This window comes from Mercenaria mercenaria, chromosome 12, assembly GCF_021730395.1.
Source record: "Mercenaria mercenaria strain notata chromosome 12, MADL_Memer_1, whole genome shotgun sequence".
Taxonomy (NCBI): Eukaryota; Metazoa; Mollusca; class Bivalvia; order Venerida; family Veneridae; genus Mercenaria; species Mercenaria mercenaria.
The window spans coordinates 30,571,289-30,593,743 of NC_069372.1; the positions used below are offsets into that span (position 1 = coordinate 30,571,289).

Sequence of the window (22,455 nt, forward strand, 5' to 3'; positions counted from 1 at the left end):
ATCAAAGAAAAACCTCGTGTATGTGATAGAGGCTGTATTTTTCAACTGATCTTCATAAAATTTTGTCAGAATGATAGCCTTGATAAAATCTAGGTCAAGTTCGAATATGGGTCATTAGGTTCAAAAACTAGGTCACTAGGTCAAATCAAAGAAAAACCTCGTGTATGCGATAGAGGCTGTATTTTTCAATTGATCTTCATGAAATTAAGTCAGAATGATAGCCTTGATAAAATCTAGGTCAGGTTCGGATATGGGTCATCTGGGTTTAAAAACTAGGTCACTAGGTCAAATCAAAGAAAATACTTGTTTTTGCTCCAATTTTAATGATAATTCGTCAGAATATTTTTTTCCATGAAATCACTCGTTCAAACATGTTTACACTGTTATGGTGTATTATGGTGTGTATGAACTACCTAGGGCCATCGTGGCCCTCTTGTTAAAGTTATGGCCCCTGAAATAATAAAAAAATGCACTTTTTCACCTAATTATGTGCCTAGCTCAAAAAGTATTAGATGTAAATTCAGGAAACCTTGCAGGAGTCTTTATCATTATGTGGCCTTGCACACTTGGCATTCTTCTTGAGAATCTTACTCTTATTACAGAGTATGGCCCCTGAAATAATAAAAAAATGCACTTTTTCACCTAATTATGTGCCTAGCTCAAAAAGTATTAGATGTTAATTCAGGAAACCTTGCAGGAGTCTTTATCATTGTGTGGCCTTGCACACTTGGCATCCTTCTTGAGAATCTTACTCTTATTACAGAGTTATGGCCCTTGAAATAGCCAAAATAGTAGATTTTTTGTTTGTGATGCTCATAGCTCAAAAAGTGTAGGGGCTAGAATAATGAATCCTTTTCATAAAATGTTTGTTGAGGCTATACCCCATTAAGACTGCAAACATTTGAATTATTGCCCCTTATTTGTGACAGATGTACCAGTAGGGGGCACACCCTGTGTCTTACAGACACATTCTAGTTTTTGCTGAGCTTGCTTGCAGAAGCGAAGACATAGTTGTCCAAATGGCTGTTTGGTGTTTGTGCGTATGTCGTGCGTTGTCGGTCGGTCCGTCCGGATTTGTTTGTCTGGACCATAACTTTGACATGCATGGAGCAATCTCATTTATATTTGGCATGAATGTTAACCTCTGTGAGACAAAGTGTCATGCGCAAACCTGAGGTTCCTATCTCGAAGGTCAAGGTCACAGTTGGAGGTCAAAGGTCATGTCAGATCTTGTCCAGCCCATAACTTTGATATGCATTGAGGAGTCTTGTTTATATTTGGCATGAATGTTTAGCTCAATGAGACGGAGTGTCCTGTGCAAACTCCAGGTGCCTACCTCAAAGGTCAAGGTCACAGTTAGGGGTCTAAGGTCACTTTAGAGATTGTCTAGGCCATAACTTTGATAAGTATGGAGCAATATTTTTTTCTTTGGCATAAGTGTTCACCTCTGTGAGACAGAGTGTCATGCGCAAACCTCGGGTCACTATCTCAAAGGTCAAGGTCACACTTAGGGGTCAAATGTCATTTTAGAGCTTGTCCAGGCTGTAACTTTGCCATGCTAAAAGCAACTTTTTTTTATATGTCCGTCTCTGAAAGAGCGGGTGTATTATGTGAACACTCGTGGCAGCCTGCGGGCGGCATCGAAAGCATGTCCGCTCTCTAAGTCACACAGTTTTCATCAGATCTTTACAAAACTTGCTGACAATGTTTGTGGGCAAAATATGCCGGCCAAGTTCGATAACCAGCCATATCGCCCCTGGCACTCTTGGAGTATGGCCCTTAAATTACTCAAACAAGAGGGCCATGATGGCCCTATATCGCTCACCTGTTATCATTGCACTTGAGGACAAGAAAATCCTCCAAAAAATTATCTAAGTCCAAAGGACAGTAACAACAGAGGGAAGAAATTTAACCAAAAAGAAAAAAAAAATTCTTACAGGGTACAGATATGTCAAAATACACCTACAAATTGGAGGTACCTTCCATGTTGTACCACAGAAAAGTGGTCTCGGTTTTTCCCTACGGCCAATAATACAAAAGTTACTAAAAATAAGCTATTTATAGTAACGTAAAAGGGAAGTAATTAAAAAAAATTTTATTGTAAGTGAAGAAAAGAAGGATCTGCCAAATAAATCTGTTGACATAAATGAAATTTCAGATCAGTATCTTCATTAGTAATGGAGATATACCCATTTTAATTTGAAATAAAGGGAGGTAAGTTGTGTGCCAGTTTGGTAAAAATCAAATCATGAATAAAGCTGCTACTGTGGAGACAAGGTCAAAATAGCTAATTTGGCCCTTCAGGGCCAAACTATGGAACCATAATGGAATTCGCCATTCAAGAAAGGAACAAGTACTTATGGTGAAACAGTTGTATGCCAGTTTGGTTAATTAAATCTAAATGAAGCTGTATTGTGCAGACAGGTCAAAATAACTCTGAACCTAAGTTATTTTGGAAGTTTGTATCAAATAAAACCATAAATGAAGTCTCTATATGGCTGCAAAAGCCAAAATAGCTAATTTTGGACCTTTAAGGGGCCATAACTCTGCAACCCATAATGGAATCTGGCCAGTTCAAGAAAGGAACCAAGATCTTATGGTGATACAAGTTGTGTGCCAGTTTGGTAAAAATCAAATCATAAATAAAGCTGCTACTTTGCAGACAAGGTCAAAATAGCTCATTTTGGCCCTTTCAGGGGCCATAACTCTGGAACCCATAATGGAATCTGGCCAGTTCAAGAAAGGAACCGAGATCTTATGGTGATACAAGTTGTATGCAAGTTTGGTAAAAATCAAATCATAAATAAAGTTGCTATTGTGCAGACAAGGTCAGAATAGCTAATTTTGGCCCTTTCAGATAATGGAATAATGGAATCTGGCCAGTTCAAGAAAGGAACCGAGATCTTATGGTGATACAAGTTTTGTGCAAGTTTTGTTAAAATAAAATCATAAATGAAACCTCTATCATGCAGACAAGAAATTGTTGATGCACGCATGGACACACGGACTGACGACAGACGAAGGGTGATCACAAAAGCTCACCTTGTCACTATGTGACAGGTGAGCTAAAAACTGCAAATTTAGCTTTGTCCGCTCTCTAAGTCCAACAGTTTTCATCCGATCTTCACCAAACTTGCTGACAATGTTTGTTGGCATAATATCTCAGCCAAGTTCGATAACCAGCCAAATTGTCCCAGGCATTCTTGGATTATGGCCTTGAATTACTAGAAAAACGGCGAATTCAGCAGACATGGGGGAGACATATTGTTTCTGCCTTTGCCATCCGTCCTTCCATCCGCATTAAGCTTGTCTGACTTTCACAGGTCAAACTGCTTGCTGGATTTCCCCGAAACTTCACAGGAGTGATCAGTACCAAGCGTAGTTGTGTATATTGCTGGCATGTTTTGCTTTGCTGCACAAAATGGCTGCTAGAGCTAAAAATAGAAAAATCTAGTCCGGCTTTCACAGGTCAAACTGCTGGCTGGATTTTGACGAAACTTCACAGGTGTGATCAGTACCAAGCTTAGTTGTGCATATTGCTGGCATGTTCCACTTGGGAAGGGCTGACTTCTAATGTTGTAATAACTTGTAGCCCAACCCATTTGCTTTTGTTACTTATTATGTATGTGCTATGTATTATGTATTCAGAAGCAATAAAATATGATTAAATCAAACCAGAGCTAAAAATAGAAAAATCTTGTCTGGCTTTCACAGGTCAAACTGCTGGCTGGATTTCGACCAGACATCACAGGAGTGATCAGTACCAAGCCTAGTTGTACATATATTGCTAGCACATTCTGCTTCGCTGCACAAAATGGCCGCCATAGTGAAAAATAGAAAAATCTTGTCTGGCTTTCATGTCATATTGCTGGCTGGATTTTGACGACACATCACAGTAGTGATCAGTACCAAGCCTAGCTGTGCATATTACCGGCACATTCTGCTTTGCTACAAAAGATGGCCACCAGAGCTAAAAATAGAAAAAATCTTGTCCAGCTTTCACAGGTCAAACTGCTAGACAGATTTCGACGAAACTTCACAGAAATTATCAGTACCAAGCCTTGTTTTGCATATCGCTGACACGTTCCACTTCACTGCACAAAATGACCGCCAGAGCTAAAGGTATACATAGGGGGATAAATATATGTTTTTGTGACAAAAACATCTAGCCTTTGATACAGATTTCATTACTATCTTAATAGTCTTAATCTTGTCCTCCTGACCTACTTTCTTGTTTTTGAAGCTACAGCTTTGAAATTTGGACCATGTGTATAATTTTTGATACAGATTTCCATTCTCATTTTCAATATTCTAAACCCTGACCTACTGACCTACTTTCTTGTTTTTGAAGCTGCAGCATAGAGATTTGGCCCAATTGTATAATTTTTTTAAACAGATTTCAATTATTATCTTGAATAATCTTTTTCATGACCTACTCACCTAACTTTTTGTTTTTGAAGCTTTAGCTAAGAAATTTCTTCTAGCAAGCAAACTCAGGTGAGCGATATAGGGCCATCATGGCCCTCTTGTTTATTAAGAATTTTCGTCGTTTATATGACTGAAAATTATTGAAAAAGACGTTGCGCGGTCTGTTGGAGTGGTGTTGGGGTAAACTCCATCGAATGTTCCAAGTGCAGACATTGGGTTCACAAGAAGTGCAGTGGCATCATAGGAAGACTGAGCGCCAATCCATCATACGTATGTCCTAGATGCTGTGGCCAGGCAAGGCCAATTGATGATAGACCAGCCATCATTTCCAGATGTTGTACTGCCTGGGGAAAGTTCAAGAAACTCCTGCCAATTCTGACTTCCAAGCATGTATCCCTCAAGACTCTTGGAAAAGTGTTCAATGCCTGTGTCCGTTCTGCCCTACTGCATGGTAGTGAAACGTGGGCGCCTTCTGCTCCAGATTTACAGCGGCTCCGTCGAAACGACAGGTCAATGATCCGATGGATCTGTGGCATCAAACCCAATGACGACGTACCCATAGCAGCACTGTACGCAAAGCTAGGGTTACAGGAGGTGACAGAGGCTATTCGCACCAGACGCCTGAGGTGGTATGGCCATGTCATTCGTGCATCCTCATGCATCAACTCAATCTTGAGTATGTCTATACCAAACTCAAAAGGACGTGGGAGACCTAGAAAGACCTGGTTGGAATGCGTCAAGGGGGACTTGAAGGCTTACAACCTTGACAGCTTTGACCCACATGACAGAGAAGCATGGAGACTGGGTGTTAAACAATCTAGCCACCTGCTGCCTACCCTAGTTACTGGGACACCTGTAGCAGTCGACAAATAAACACAGGATATGATGATGATGATGATGATTATGTTACTATAAATAGCTTATTTTGAAACTTTTTTATTATTGGCCGTAGGGAAAAACAGAGACCACTTTTCTGTGGTACAACATGGATGGTACCTCCAATTTTAAGGTGTATTTTTACATACCTGTACCTGATAAGGTTTTTTTGTAGACTTTGAATATTTTTATGCCCCCGAAGGGAGGCATATAATTTTTGAACCGTCTGTTGGTCTGTCCGCAATTTTCTTGACCGGTCCATATCTTTGTCATCGATGGATAGATTTTCAAATAACTTGGCATGAATGTGTACCACAGTAAGACGACGTGTCACGCGCAAGACCCAGGTCCGTAGCTCAAAGGTCAAGGTCACACTTAGACGTTAAAGGTCATTTTTCATGGTAATGCATTCGTGTCCGGTCCATATCTTTGTCATCCATGGATGGATTTTCAAATAACTTGGCATGAATGTGTACTCCAGTAAGACGACGTGTCGCGCGCAAGACCCAGGTCCGTAGCTCAAAGGTCAAGGTCACACTTAGAGGTTAAAGGTCATATTTCATGATAGTGCATTGATGGGCGTGTCTGGTCCATATCTTTGTCATTCATGCATGGATTTTAAAATTATTGGGCATGAATGTGTACCACAGTAAGGCGACGTGTCGCGCGCAAGACCCAGGTCCGTAGGTCAAAGGTCCTAAACTCTAACATCGGCCATAACTATTCATTCAAAGTGCCATCGGGGGCATGTGTCATCCTATGGAGACAGCTCTTGTTTTTGTGGACTTAGATTTGTTTTTTGAAGTTTTCCTTTTGTTGTTCCAGTCCTTTGGTGCTACAACAGTCAAGTTCTTAAAATTTTGCTCCCATCCTATGACGTAAGCCTTCGGGCGTATATTGCCCTGCTTGGCGGTGCTCTTGTTTTTACTGGCCATAGGGAAAATCATGTTACATCCAATTTTTAGGTGTATTTTGACTTATCGTTACCTGGTAAGGATTTTTGTCTGGACTTTTTTAGCTCACCAGAGCCAAAGGCTTAGGGTGAGCTATTCTGGTCCGTCGTCCGTAAACTTTTACTTTAAACGACATCTCCTCATAAACTGCTAGGTCAGTTAATCCAAACTTCACAGGAATATTCCTTGGTTGAAGCTGTACAAAAATTGTTCAAAGATATGAACTCTGGTTGCCATGGCAACCGAAAGGAAAAACTTTAAAAATCTGCTCAAAAACCAGAAGTCCTAGAGCTTAGATATTTGGTGTGAAGCATTGCCTAGTGGACCTCTACCAAGTTTGTTCAAATCATGACCCCGGGGTCAAAATTGACCCCGCCCCAGGGGTCACTTGATTTTACATAGGAAAATCTTTAAAAAAATCTTCTTCTCAAAAACCAGAAGCCCTAGAGCTTAGATATTTGACATGTAGCATTGCCTAGTGGACCTGTACTAAAGTTGTTCAAATCATGACCCCAGGGTCAAAATTGACCCCGCCCCAGGGGTCATTTGATTTTACATAGGAAAATCTTCAAAAAAATTCTAAAAATAAACCAGAAAGCCTAGAGCTTAGATATTTCACATGTAGAGTTGCCTAGTATATATTTGACATGTAGCATTGCCTAGTGGACCTCTACAAAATTTGTTCAAATCTTGACCCCCCACCCAGGGTCAAATTGTCCCAGCCCCAGGGGTTACTTGATTGTACATAGGGAAATCTTCATAAATTTGCTAAAAAAAAAAAACCCCAGAAGGCCTAGATCTTGGATATTTGATATGTAACATTGCCTAGTAGACTACTACAAACTTTTTTCAAATCACCCGGCTGTAGTATGTCCATGGATTCCATGGATTTCAGCATGGTCTGTTGTCCATGGAGTATTGGAACACATATCCATGGACAAAAACTGTGTATCCCTGGATAAAAATCCATGCCTGTCCAGGGACAGTGGCCATGGACAATGTCCATGGCATCCATGGCCAGTGTCCAGGGCATATCCATGGACAGTGGCCATGCCATCCATGGACATTGTCCAGTGTCTAAGCCATCCATGGATGGTGTCCATGCCATCCGTGGACTGGGTCCATGCCATCCAAGGACCTGTCATCATGCAGCACTTCTTAGCCTAACCTGGCAATTGTGGCTTGAACTTCCTACCGTAACAGGGCATTTGTTCAAATCTACATATCAGACAAGTGGATGTCTGGTTAAGAATGATAAATATTCACTTAGCTTTAACTAAAAAATTAAACTAAAAGATATATTAAATATAAAAATGATTTAATAGAAAGTTATGAATACAACAAAATCATTTTTGGAGTTATGTTGGCTCAATATAGGTGGCACTAGAATGTCTCTTATAGCTTTGCTAAAACCATCACCAGGGTCAGGAACGTCATTCCAGCCATTTCTGAAATTGATATAAACAATTCATATTAATAATTGCAATTAAAATGTTTAGACAATACAATATTACCTATGTGAAATGAAAACTCTAAATCCAGAATTAATTTGCAGTTACCATTTAAATGTTGAATCAAAACCAATTACTTTATAATTGGACACTGAAATGAAAATAAGAGCACAATTTGTGGGTACTATCCCTCATCTCAGGAAATGCTTATTAATAATGATGACAGACAAGCTTAAAAATTAATTTTAGAATTCCGTACTGACAAAAAATTAATGTCATAAAATGTTGATGGAATTATCAGCCTGTCAGTGAAACCTTATCCCCAACAAGATAAATTAATACATCATCAACCTTTTATAGAAATAAATATACTAGTGTAAGTGTTTGCAAATATTTACTTACAGTTTAGTGTTTGATGGGGTCTCTGTCTGTGATCTCATTTCATCCAGTAGCATAGTCACTAAAGCCATCAAATATCTCTGATTACATCATTTCATTCATACATGTTGAAGACAATGCTTCTAGTAACTAAATATGTACACTCTTGCATCTGCAAAGTAAAATTATAAGATAATGTTTAGACTTCTTGTAAGCCAAAGTGATTGTAGAACTAATTACAAGAAATGAATAATAGAAAACTGCAAGAACTATATGCATTAAATAAACTGTTGCTACAGAAGCATAATTATGTATCATTCACATATACCTTAAAAAATACCTGTATTTAGCTGTAACCAGGTGAAAGTTTAAGCCGCTGAGATGAATAAAGTTCCTGCTTCAGTCTATTTATTTTAGTTCTATGATATATAGATTTAAATTATATTTTAGTTCAGAAGTTTAATGTTCTTACCTGATATCTCTCTAAAAGCATTTTAGAATTTCAAGGTACAAAATTATTTAGCTCCATTCCATTTTGCCTCCAACATCTAGAACAAAGCACTTCCTGTTTACATTCAAATTTTTGTATTCATGAGCAATATTCCTTGGTACAGTATAGTTACTGAAGGGAATATCTGGAATGTTCTTAAAATATATATACAGTTCATGAGAATTTTTCCATTTATTTGCTCACAGAATTTGCAAAGATCACAGAAAAAAATAAAAAAGTATTGGGATTATTTCTTGGGACTACATGTGTAAAACGGCTTCAGAAGCCTGCATTTCCATTGGTCTTTATCTTGGTCAGAATCTCCAGATGTTATCAGCTATCTCTGTGTGTTCATATATACAATGTACAGTACACATTGAACAGCAGTGTATTACTGGCTGTAAAAGCTAGATAATTAATCACTGCCTGGATTATCAAAGGCATAGACTAATTCAGTTTATAATATGATGAGTTTACATATATGAGCATAATTTCATAACAATTTCTTTGACTATATGACATTTAATCCTTATGAACTACTGTATTTTTTTTTGGTGCCATTGTTTGAGATGTTCATTAACTAACTGAAAGAAATAAATAGCTTATATAGTGGGATATATTTTCAATGATGTATGATATCTTGTTACATCAACTGTCAAGATGAATTAATAAAATGATATAATTCTAATTTACATATTTTTTTAATATGCAAAATGAAAACATTTTATTTAGTTACATTCCTTGTTTCATTTCAATTAATTTGAATACCTATATGACCATAAAACTAAGGACAGTAATGAATTAATAATTTTTAAAAAAAAATCCCATTTTTTCGACTTAGAACTTTTTCTGCCTTATTCATCAGAGAATTTCTAAGTGTGAACAGAAAAGCTGACCATGGACCATGTCCATGCTGCTATTCACTTTCCATGGACAATGTCCATGATATCCCTGCCTTCATCCCTGGACAACTGTCCATGGATTCAGCTTTTCCATGGAAAAACTCCTAATTCACCTGGATATCCATGCTCTGGCCATGGATATCCATGTTTTAACCATGGATAAAAATATCTGGCCATGGACATTCTACAGCCGGGCATGACCCCCGGGATAAATTTGGCCCCGCCCCAGGGGTTACTTGATTGGACGTAACATCGGAAAATCTTCCAAAAAATTCCTTAAAATCATCAGTTTGACATTTGAAACATGTAGCTCATATTACTCACGTGAGCGATCCAGGGTCATCATGACCCTCTTGTTTTTAAGATAACTTCCCTTAATTGTTATTACTATAGATAACTTATATTGTAACTTCTTAGCTCACCTAAGCACAAAGTGCTCATGGTGAAGTATTGTGATCACGCTGTGTTCGTCGTTCGTCCCGTCTGTCAAGTCATCCGTCGTCAACAGTTGTGTTTAAACAACATCTCTTCCAAAACCACAGAATGAATTTTGATAAAACTTGGCCTGGATGTTGCTTGAGTGGCCCCCTTCCAAAATTGTTCAAAAGGTTCTGCTTGGTTGCACATAGCGCCAGAGCTAAAAATAGAAAAATCTTCAAACAACATCTCCTCCTAAACCAATGGTCCGATTTCGAAATAATTTCACACAAATGGTCACCCTCTACCAAGATTGTTCAAATTGTACTGTTTCGTCGAAAAGCATGGCCACAAGGGGGCGTGGTCACTTTTCCCGATATGTATATTGTGGAAATTTAAAAAATCTTCTTGTGTGAAACTGCTGGCCAAATTTTAAAATAATTTCACACAAATGGTCCTTGTGTGACCCTCTACCAAGATTGTTCAATTTATTTTGATTCGTCAAAAAATATGGCCATCAGAGGGCGTGGACACTTTTCACTATATGTATATAGTGGAAACTTTAAAAATCTTCTTGTGTGAAACTGCTGGCCCAATTTTAAAATAATTTTACACAAAGGGTCCTTTTGTGACCCTCTACCAAGATTCTTCAAATTATTCTGATTCGTCAAAAAACGTGGCTGCCAAAGGGCGTGGTCACTTTTCATCAACAATTTCTTTAAACAACATCTCCAAAACTACTGAAAAATGGATTTTGATGAAACTACACAAACGATCTCTGGATGCCCCTCTTTCAAAGTTGTTCAAATGCTTCCGGTTCATTGAACATATGAATCTTTTTGGTTAAAAATACGTTTTCAGCTGTCACACTTAAAAAATCTTTTTCTCTTGAGCTTTGATATTTGGCATGTGATATAAGTGTTTAACTCTCTACTATATTTGACCAAATTATTGCCCTAAGGTCAAAATGGCTACGCCCCTGTATGTAACATGTACTTACTATAGGCTTTTATATAAGAAATTTTGAAAATCTTCTTCTCTGAATCAATAGTAGCTAGAGTTTTGATTTTTGGCGTATGATATCAGAGTTGTACTGTCTAACTATTGCCCTAGGTTAAAGAATGTGTGTGACGGCTAACATAGAAGAAACCTATCGATACTTATACCGTTACGTTATACAAACACACTTAAAGCCTTATGCACAGATGAGCGCTTCTTGTTAATAATTGACCTGTTGGGAAAAACCAAGACCACTTTTCTGTGGTACAACATAGATGCAGCTTTCAAATTTTAGGTGTATTGTAAGGTATCTCTACCTGGTAAGGAGTTTTTTTTGTGGACTTAGAAAAACAAAATGTAGATTTCTTCTGGACTTACTTCCCTTTGTTACTACTATAAATAGCTTATTCTTGAAACTTTTTAACCTGGTTGTTAAAATTGGATATTTCATTGTTTGGGCTTACCGTCTACCAAACTTATACAGAATATGTTTTACTGTAACATTTACACGATGGGCGATTATTGTGACATTCTGGCACGCTTGTTTCCTGTCCATCATTGTTTTGTGTAATGCGAATAACTAAATAACCATGCAAGGTATTGACTGCAAAGTTGGCTTGTAGGTAGATGGTGATAAGATGATGTGCAGAGCATAAAAACCAGGTCTGTAAGTGAAATGTCAAGGTCACAAATTGAGCTCACAGGTGAAATCTGTCCATCATATTTCGTGTCCGGAGCATAACTTATCAACCATTCAAGGAATTGACTTCAAACTTGGGATGTAGGTAGGTAGTGATGAGATTATATGCAGGGAGCATGAACTTGGGTGGTAGGTCAGACGTCAAGGTCACAGCAAGGTCTCATCTGCCCATCATAGTTTATGTCCAGAGCAAAACGTTTAAACAGTACCCCCCTCGCCACCACCGCACATACACACACCCTGATTCCCCACACTCCCACCTACTCCCTCCTCACACCTTACCCAAAGGCTCATGGTGAGCTTTTGTGACCGCTCAATGTCCGTTGTGTGTTGTCCGTAAACATTTTCTAAAAAAAATCTACTTCTTGAAAACCACTGGGCAGAATTACACCAAACTTCACAGCAATGATCCTTGGATGGCCCCCTTTCAAAATTGTTCAAAGAATTGAATTCCATGCAGAACTCTGGTTGCCATGGCAACCGAAAGGAAAATCTTTAAAAATCTTCTTGTCCAAAACCACAAGGCGTAGAGCCTTGATATTTGGCATGTGACATCATCTAATGGTCCTCTATGACGATTGTTCAAAATGTTCCCCCTGGGGTGAAAAGAGGCCCCGCCCCAGGGATCCAAAGTTTTACATAGACTTATTTAGGAAAAGACTTTAAAAATCTTCTTGTCAGAAAGTTTGAAACCACAAGACTTAGGCCTTTGATATTTGGTAATTGTAGCATTGCCTTGTGGTCCTCTACCAAAATTGTTCAAATTATGCCCCTAGGGTGAAAAGAGGTGTTGCCTTGGGGATCCAAAGTTTAATTTAGACTTATAGAGGAAAAAAAAAAATCTTGTCTGAAAGTTCAAGGCCTAGACCTTTTATACTTGGTATGTAGCATTGCCAAGTGGATCACTAACAAGATTGTTCAAATTATGCCCCTTGGGTGAAAAGAGGCCCCGCCCTGGAAGTCACTTGTTATACGAGTTATATATGAAAAAATACTTCAGAAATTATCAGATCATATTTCCTAGACTGTTTAATTATAATTACCTGATGACCCCAAGTAATTAACTTTACTGTGACCTTGACCTACTGACCTACTTTTTATGTCCCCGAAGGGAGGCATATTAGTTTTCAACTGTCTGTCTGTTCATTAGTTCGTTCGTTCGTTAGTTCGTTCATCACAACATTAACTTTTTGCATGAAGGCAATTTACTCGCGGACCACTGCACCCAGGTCCTTCAAACTTCACGTGCTGATAGTACTTACTGAATAAATGACCCCTACTGACTTTGGGGTCACCAAGTCAAAGGTCAAGGACACAGGGGCCAGTGTTAACTTTTTGCATGAAGGCACTTTACTCGCGAACCACTGCACCCAGGACCTTCAAACTTTAAGTACACAATCCCTACAGACTTTGGGGTCACCAGGTCAAAGGTCAAGGTCACAGGGGCCAATGTTTACTTTTAGCATGAAGGCACTTTACTCGCGAACCACTGCACCCACGACCTTCATACTTCACATGCTGATAGTACTTATTGAGTACATGACCCCTACTGACTGGGGTCAAAGGTCATGGTCACAGGGGCCAATGTTAACTTTTTGCTTGAAGGCACTTTACTCGCGAACCACTGCACCCATGACCTTCAAACTTCACATGCTGATAGTACTTATTGAGTACATGACCCCTACTGACATTGGGGTCACCAGGTTAGAGGTCAAGGTCACAGGGGCCAATGTTATCTTTTTTGCATGAAGGCACTTTACTCATGAACCACTGCACCCAGGACCTTCAAACTTCACATGCTGATAGTACTTATTGACTACACGACCCCTATTGACTTTGGGGTCACCAGGTCAAAGGTCAAGGTGCTGTGGGGGCATTTGTCACCATTAGTGACAGCTCTTGTTTGTTTTTAAGATACAGCCTTGAAATTTGGATGACATATACAGTTTTTCACACCGATCTTAACAGCATAGAAATTTGGACCACATCAATAACTTTTGATAAAGATTTCAATACTCAACTTTAATGTTCTTAGCCCTGACCTACTGACCTACTTTCTTGTTTTTGAAGCTACAGCAAAAAGATTTGGACCACATGTATTTAAGGGAAGGGCCGTTTACTAATGTTGGTAGAACTTGTGGCCCGACCCTATTGCTATAATTCAATAGACTGTTAATATCCATATGTTGCTGTAATGATATAAATACATGTATTATAAGCAATAAAATATGTTTAAACTAAACTAAACTAAACTAAACCACATTTATAATGTTTGATACAGATTTCAATACTCACCTTGAATAGTCTTGATCGTGACCTTCTAACCTACTTTCTTCTTTTTGAAGATACAGCATGGAAATTTGGACCACATGTAGAACTTTTGATACAGATTTAATTACTCATCTTAAAAATTATTAACCCTGACCTACTGACCTACTTTCTTGTTTTTGAAGCTACAGCAAAGAGATTTTGACCACCTGTATAATTTTTTTACAGATTTCATTCTTATCATGAAGAATCTTTACCATGACCTTCTCACCTATTTTTGTTCTGTTTTTATACGCCCGAAGGGACGTATTATGTTATGACGCTGGTGTCCGTCTGTCCGTTCGCAGCCATTTCTCAGTAACTAGCAGGTAGAATTTCATGAAACATGAAATAAACATGAACCAACATACTGCGATGATGCCCGTCAAGTTTTTAGCCCACCATCATCAGATGGTGGGCTATTCAAATCACTCTGCGTCCGTGGTCCGACGTCAGTCCTTCAGTCCTTCCGTCCTTCCGTTAACAATTTCTCGTTATCGCATCTCCTCAGAAACTACCAGGGGGATTTTGACCAAACTTTGTCAGAATGATGTATTGGTACCCTAGTTGTGTCCCCCTGAAAATCAGACTGGTTCAACAATTCTTTAGTGAGTTATGGCCCTTTGTTTATTTCTATAATTTACATAGATTTATATAGGGAAAAACTTGAAAATCTTCTTGTCCAAAACCACAGAGCCTAGAGCTTTGATATTTGGTATGAAACATCATCTAGTGGTCCTCTGCCAAAATGATTCAAATTATTTCCCTGGGGTCTAATATGGCCCCGCCCCGGGGGTCACATGGTTTATATAGACTTATATAGGGAAAAACTTTGAAAAACCTCTTATTCAAAAACACAGGGCCTAGGGCTTTGATATTTTGTATGCGACATTATCTAGTGGTCTTCTACTAAGATTGTTCAAATTATTCCCCTAGGGTCAAATATGGCCCCGCCCCGGGGGTCACATTGTTTACATAGACTTATATAGGGAAAAACTTTGAAAATCTTCTTGTCCAAACCACAAAGCCTAGGGCTTTGGCATTTGTAATGTAGCATCATCTAGTGGTTCTCTACCAAGTTTGTTCAAATCATCCCCTAGGGTCAATTATGGCCCCGCCCTGGGGGTCACATTGTTCATATAGACTTATATAGGGAAAAGCTCTTAAAATCTTCTTGTCAATAACCTACAACATTCAAGTTTGGACCACCTGTATGGTTTTGAGTGGCAAGATGAACCTTGACACGAGTTGACCTTGATTTTGACCTAGTGACCTACTTTCACATTTCTGTAGCTACAGCCTTCAAAGTTGGACCACATGCATAGTTTTGTGCACTGAAAAAAACTTTAACCTTGATATTGACCTAGTGACCTACTTTCACATTTTTGAAGGTACAGGCTTCAAATTTGGACCACATGCATAGTTCTGTGTTCCGAAATAAAATTTGACCTTGATTTTGACCTAGTGACCTTCTTTCACATTTCTCGAGCTACAGCCTTCAAATTTGGACCACATGCATAGTTTTGTGTTCCGAAATGAAATTTGACCTTCATTTTGACCTAGTGACCTACTTTCACATTTCTCAAGCTACAGCCTTCAAATTTGGACCACATGCATAATTTTGTGTACCGAAACAAACTTTGACCTTTACATTGACCTAGTGACCTACTTTCACATTATTGAAGATACAGGCCTCAAATTTGGACCACATGCATAGTTCTGTGTTCCAAACTAAAATTTGACCTTGATTTTGACCTAGTTACCTTCTTTCACATTTCTCGAGCTACAGCCATCACATTTGGACCTCTTGCATAGTTTTGTGTACCGAAATGAACTTTGACCTTAAGATTGACCTAGTGACCTACTTTCACATTTCTGTAGGTACGGGCTTCAAATTTAGACGTACATGCATAGGATTGTGTACCGAAGCAAACTTTGACCTTGACATTGACCTAGTGACCTACTTTCACATTTTTGAATATACAGGCTTTAAATTTGGACCACATGTATAGATTTGTATTCTGAAGTGTAATTTGACCTTGGTTTTGACCTAGTGACCTACTTTCACATTTCTAAAGCTACAGCCTTCAAATTTGGACCACTTGCATAGTTTTGTGTACCAAAATAAACTTTGACCTTAAGATTGACCTTGTGACCTACTTTCAAATTTATCAAATTACAGCCTTCAAACTTGATGCACATGCATAGTTTTGTGTACAAAGAACTTTGTCCTTGAAATTGATATAGTGACCTACTTTCACATTTCTCAAGCTACAGGTTTTGAATTTTGACCACATGCACAGTGTTTTGTACGGAAATGAAATTTGACCTTGAGCTAGTCAATAAGTCTTAAAATTTTGGAATTCTCAAAAATGGCACATTGGTGGGCGCCAAGATCACTCTGTGATCTCTTGTTTTTTTTTGTAATTGGTCAATTTCCCTTAAAGTTATTGCCCTTGATTTAATGTAAAATCCACGTCTGTATTGCCCTTGATTTAATGAAAAATCCACGTCTATTATAAACATGTGAAGTTGTGTTCCCACACCTGGTCACCACCTTGCCTTGGTTCCACCCCCACCTCCCCAAAAATTTTTTTTTTTTCATTCCTTTTTTAAATTTTTTTTTTCAAACCTTCCATGAATATTTATCAACACGCAAAGTTGTACCATTTCCCCACCTGACTCCTCTACCCAGTCATGCCCACCACCCCGATCATACATCCCCGCACCCCCCCCTTTTTTTTTTTTATCATTTTTAATGTTCCATCAATATTTATAATCAACATGTGAAGTTTTGTACCCTCACCTGGTTTCCCCCCCCCCCCCACACACACACTAAAAAAAAAACCATTCATTTTCTGTTAAATTGATTTTGACTAATGAAATTATTTGCTTCTTAGTAACATCCTTTTTGCCAGATATATTTTTTTGCCATTCCTCACCACAAACCCTTTTGGCGGGGATACCAATTCATCGAATTTGCCTGTTTGGGCTAGTTTTGATCAAGTATTAAAAATAAACATGCCAGTTGTCTGATTATCCGAAACCGTGCAACTTTACCAGAAATGGTGTCGTAATCGGTGCGTCATGCAATTTCTGCCTTATGAAAATTTAATCTGGCATACACCTTTAACTCCATCTTTCTGTTCCAGTTATAGAATGTAGAGACATATAGCCTGCAATTATATCCATCTTTCTATTCCAGTTATTCAGTGTGGAGACATATAGCCTGTGATTAACTCCATCTCTCTATTTCAGTTATTCAGTGTGGAGACATATAGCCTGTAATAAACTCCATCTTTCTGAAGAATTGGCTTGGCTGTAAGTTCCTTTTTCATTTTATCAAGCTCAGAAGTGTTAATGGATTCTTGTATCATTCAAAGTAATAGCAAGGCTAACCTCTTGTACATAACAGTGTAAGCTGTTAGTATCTGTGGATATTCAAGGGTCCATAGTCAGTTGTCCATTATGGTATTTTTAGCTACAGTAACGGTTGAAACTTTACACAAGGTGTTCTGGTCATCAAAAATACTGATATAAAATATACTAGTTTGATAAATCTTTGCTGGATTTTCAAGCAATAGTATATACATTTACTACAAGAATTTAACTATTATAAGATTAATACTGTTTTGCATTTTAATTTGATAAGATTTTGATATAAAATATACTAGTTTGATAAATCTTTGATGGATTTTCAAGCAGTTGTATATACATTTACTACAAGAATTTAACTATTACAAGATTACTACTGTTTTGCATTTTAATTTGATCAGATTTTGATCAGATTAAAATCAGTTCCAGCAATATTAAAGGCCAATAGAGGTTTAATAGACCTTTTCGGCGTAAATGGAAATGTACTCCACTGTGTAAATGTATACGTATTTTCGTGTATTTCGAGCTGTTTTCTCAAAACATTGGAGAGAAAATTATTTTGAACAGCTATTATTTTAATGAAGAATTTAGCTACGAGCCTTACTGTGAAATCATTAATATTCGTGGGGGACTAATTTTTCGTGGATTTCGTGGTTGAGTCAATCCATGAAATTTAATCTCAACGAACAAGTAAAATTCCCATTAATTTTATGTTCAAAAGTTGAAATCCACGAATTCATATCCCCACGAAATAGCCGTTTTGACCAAAACCACGAAATTTCATGCCCACGAAATTAAATGATTTCACAGTATGTAATAAAAAGTCTGGCACAAAGCTCTAGACAATATGTGCATGTCCACTTGATGTAAGTACCAAGTTTAATTTGAATTGGATGAGAAAGATATTGTGAAGAATGGATAGACGTACGGACAACGGATACAGTATGTCTTATGGGTCTCCGACACGCGGGGAATAAAAACACAAAATTGAGCTTTCTGGTGGCGGTTGTTTTGCTCAGAGTCCCATTAGAAAATTATAGGAGTTTGGGTTAGCAGATTTTGCTCAGGCTCATTTCTTGTGATAGGAAAGTTAATCCGAGTTATCCATTTGCATAAAATAAATTTGATTATTGCGAGAAGTAATTTTGAGCTCATTAAAATGCCAATCATAATTTTACGCATTTTGTATACGGTATTGTATACAATAAAAATGTATTACTGAATGAAAGGCATATTAGAACAAAAGCTTATTTATACGATAAGAACTTTTTATGGTGTAGATGCAAGACACAAAGGTAGTATTTAACCATACCATCTTTAAAGCGATTAACCCACACATTGTGGTGTGAGAAAATCAAACTTTTCCTATATTCACCTTTATGTCGCATATTTGATGTTCTAACAATGTATTTTTCATTGAATTCTGTTGAAAATTGTTGTTTTCCTTATAAATTAAAATAAAAAAACATTCATGTACGATTTCTGATAAGGGATTTCCGGTTTATAAAAAAAACGATGGAATTCCGTTCAGTGAGCACCTTGCAAACATAATGTGACAGTGAGAGAAAATAACACCAAACATGATAATCGATAGAGGGCACATGTATAGGTATCGCACAGTATTATGGCATTTTGAAATGTAAACAAACAAAACAATAAAATAAAATGAAGTCAGTACACTACGTTTACGATGCAATCAGTAAATTCTTGTTGGCCGAGCAGTTACTGTATTCGTATTTGGCACAAATGTTCACCACATCAAGACAATGCAAAGCGCATGTTTCGGATGGCTCGCTTCAAGGTCAAGGTAACACTTAGGGGACGAAGGTCATACCTGAACCCCTTGAAGGAATTCTAAGACAGTGTCCAGGAAATACCCTGAAATTTAACAGGACAGTCTGTCTGGTAAACATGTTTTTTTAACAGGACCGAATAATATTTTACCAGATCGAATTCTTTTTTAGCTCACCTGTCACAAAGTGACAAGGTGAGCTTTTGTGATCGCGCGGTGTCCGTCGTCCGTCGTCCGTCCGTGCGTGCATCCGTCCGTGCGTGCATGCGTCCGTAAACTTTTGCTTGTGACCACTCTAGAGGTCACATTTTTCATGGAATCTTTATGAAAGTTAGTCAGAATGTTCATCTTGATGATATCTAGGTCAAGTTCGAAACTGGGTCACGTGCCATCAAAAACTAGGTCAGTAGGTCTAAAAATAGAAAAACCTTGTGACCTCTCTAGAGGCCATATATTTCATAAGATCTTCATGAAAATTGGTCAGAATGTTCACCTTGATGATATCTAGGTCAAGTTCGAAACTGTGTCACGTGCCGTCAAGAACTAGGTCAGTAGGTCTAAAAATAGAAAAACGTTGTGACCTCTCTAGAGGCCATATATTTCACAAGATCTTCATGAAAATTGGTCAGAACGTTCACCTTGATGATATCTAGGCCAAGTTCGAAACTGGGTCACGTGCCATCAAAAACTAGGTCAGTAGGTCAAATAATAGAAAAACGTTGTGACCTCTCTAAAGGCCATATTTTTCATGGGATCTGTATGAAAGTTGGTCTGAATGTTCACCTTGATGATATATAGGTCAAGTTTGAAACTGGATTACGTGCGGTCAAAAACTAGGTCAGTAGGTCTAAAAATAGAAAAACCTTGTGACCTCTCTAGAGGCCATATATTTCATGAGATCTTCATGAAAATTGGTCAGAATGTTAACCTTGATGATATCTAGGTCAAATTCAAAAATGGGTGAAGTGCAATCAAAAACTAGGTCAGTAGGTCAAATAATAGAAAAACCTTGTGACCTCTTTAGAGGCCATATTTTTCATGGGATCTGTATGAAAGTTGGTCTGAATGTTCATCTTGATGATATCTATGTCAAATTCGAAAGTGGGTCACCTGCCATCAAAAACTAGGTAAGTAGGTCAAATAATAGAAAAACCTTGTGACCTCACTAAAGGCCATATTTTTCATGGGATCTGTATGAAAATTGGTCTGAATGTTCATCTTGATAATATCTAGGTCAAGTTCGAAAGAGGGTCATGTGCGGTCAAAAGCTAGGTCAGTAGGTCTAAAAATAGAAAAACTATGTGACCTCTCTAGAGGCCATACTTTTGAATGGATCTCCATGAAAATTGGTCAGAATGTTCATCTTGATGATATCTAGGTCAAGTTTGAAACTGGGTCACGTGCCTTAAAAAATAAGGTCAGTAGGTCAAATAATAAAAAAACTATGTGACCTCTCTAGAGGCCATACTTTTCATGGGGTCTGTATGAAAGTTGGTCTGAATGTTCATCTTGATGATATCTAGGTCAAGTTTGAAACTGGGTCAACTGCGGTCAAAAACTAGGTCAGTAGGTCTAAAATTATTAAAATCTTTTGACCTCTCTAGAAGCCATATTTTTCAATTACGGAGAATATTCACCTTGATGATATCTAGGTAAAGTTTAAAACAGGGTCACGTACCTTCGAAAACTAGGTCAATAGGTCAAATAATAGAAAAACCTTGTGACCTCTCTAGAGACCATATTTTTCAATGGATCTTCATGAAAATTGGTCAGAATTTTTATCTTGATAATATCTAGTTCAATTTATTTTAATGAATTTTGGTCAGAATGATTGCCTTGATGAAATCTAGGTCAGCTTCGAATATAGGTTATCTAGGGTCAAAAAGTAGGTCATGAGGTCAAATCAAAGAAAAACCTTGTGTATGCGATAGAGGCTATATTTTTCAATTGATCTTCATGATATTCAGTCAGGATGATTGCCTTGATAAAATCTTGGTCAAGTTTGAATATGGGTCATCTTGGGTCAAAAATTAGGTCACTAGGTCAAATCAAAGAAAAACCTTGCGCATGCAATAGAGGCTGTATTTTTCAATTGATCTTTATGAAATTTGGTCAGAATTATTGCCTTGATAAAATCTAGGAGTTTGAATATGGGTCATCTGGGGTCAAAAACTAGGTCACTAGGTCAAATAAAAGAAATACTTGTGTTTGCTCCAATTTTAATGATACTTTGTCAGAATATTTTTTTCCATGCAATCACTAGGTCTATGTTTACACTGTTATGGTGTATTATGGTGTGTTTCTCAGGTGAGCGACCCAGGGCCATCTTGTAGTAAATTTGATATCTGATCTATAAAACTGGTATTTGTACATAGCCTATATTGACAGCATTACACAAATTACATGATTTACATCCCGTCAGTTTATTTTCACATATCAATTGAAACAGATTTCAGACATTAAGTTTTCAGGCTGTAAAAAGCCTCCCCATACTTGGGTTCAGTTTTCATTACCTCTCATGAACAGACCCAATCAAACCGAGTCTGCTGTTATTCTTTTTGGTTGCATTCTTTGCTTCCTAAGGATCTTTTTACAGATTTTATTAGTCTCCTACTGGTTGAAAACCAGTTTCAGGGACTATAGGAATGTGCTTTTCCGTCATTCCGTCCGTTTGTCCTCAATTTCGTGTCCGGTCCATAACTCTGTCATCCATGAAGGGATTTTAATATTACTTGGCACAAATATTCCCCATGATGAGACGACATGTCATGCGCAAAACCCGGACCCCTAGCTCAAAGGTCAAGGTCACAATTTGAGGTCAAAGGTCAACAGAGCTTTTTTCCTGTCCGGTCCATAACTCTCCCATCCATGAAGGGATTTTAGTACCGTATTTTGGTGCGTATAAGTCGCACTTTTTCTACCCATTTTGCTGCCTGAAAAAAGTTACTGCGACCTATACGACAGAACATTGCCAGCAGAATTTTTTCGGGCCAATTTTCTGACTGTAGCTCTCGCAAAATTACATGCATCTGTTACGAACGAACAAAATGGATTAAAAATATCAATATCAGCTCAAAGGTCAAGGTCACAATTGGGGGTCAAAGTTGTAAATGGATAAATTAGTGTTAAAATGTCTCATATTTTCGTAAAACAGGACCTGGTATGATATACTCACTTTAACAGATCGGTCACCGTTGTATGCAGTTTAAAAAATACTTAGCACGGCAAAACCCGGCCGTCAGCAAAGGTTTTGTCTTACGTCCGAGTCGGTGGTTCACAAAAATAAAAATGTGTAAGTACAAGCAGGTGGAATTTATGAAAAATGGTATTTTCAGGATCCGACAGTGGACAAAAGTCATTTTTTTAATCAATATATTATAGACTAAC

The 22,455-nt window shown here is 37.9% G+C and overlaps 1 protein-coding gene and 1 long non-coding RNA gene across 2 annotated transcripts in view; one reads left to right on the forward strand and one right to left on the reverse strand.

Annotated features, from left to right (window-relative positions):
- LOC123533207 (TBCC domain-containing protein 1-like) overlaps positions 1 to 22,455 on the forward strand; it is a 320,801-nt gene that overhangs the window by 17,290 nt on the left and 281,056 nt on the right. The window contains exon 4 of the mRNA XM_053520503.1: positions 17,160 to 17,222. Coding sequence (XP_053376478.1) covers positions 17,160 to 17,222 — 63 coding nt within the window. The remainder of the gene's footprint in view (positions 1 to 17,159; positions 17,223 to 22,455) is intronic.
- Positions 7,559 to 9,668, reverse strand: LOC123550867 (uncharacterized). Its single transcript, XR_008366439.1, has 3 exons — positions 8,559 to 9,668; positions 8,111 to 8,258; positions 7,559 to 7,705 (listed from the first exon to the last, which is right to left on the reverse strand). It is a non-coding gene; the product is annotated as an uncharacterized LOC123550867 (long non-coding RNA).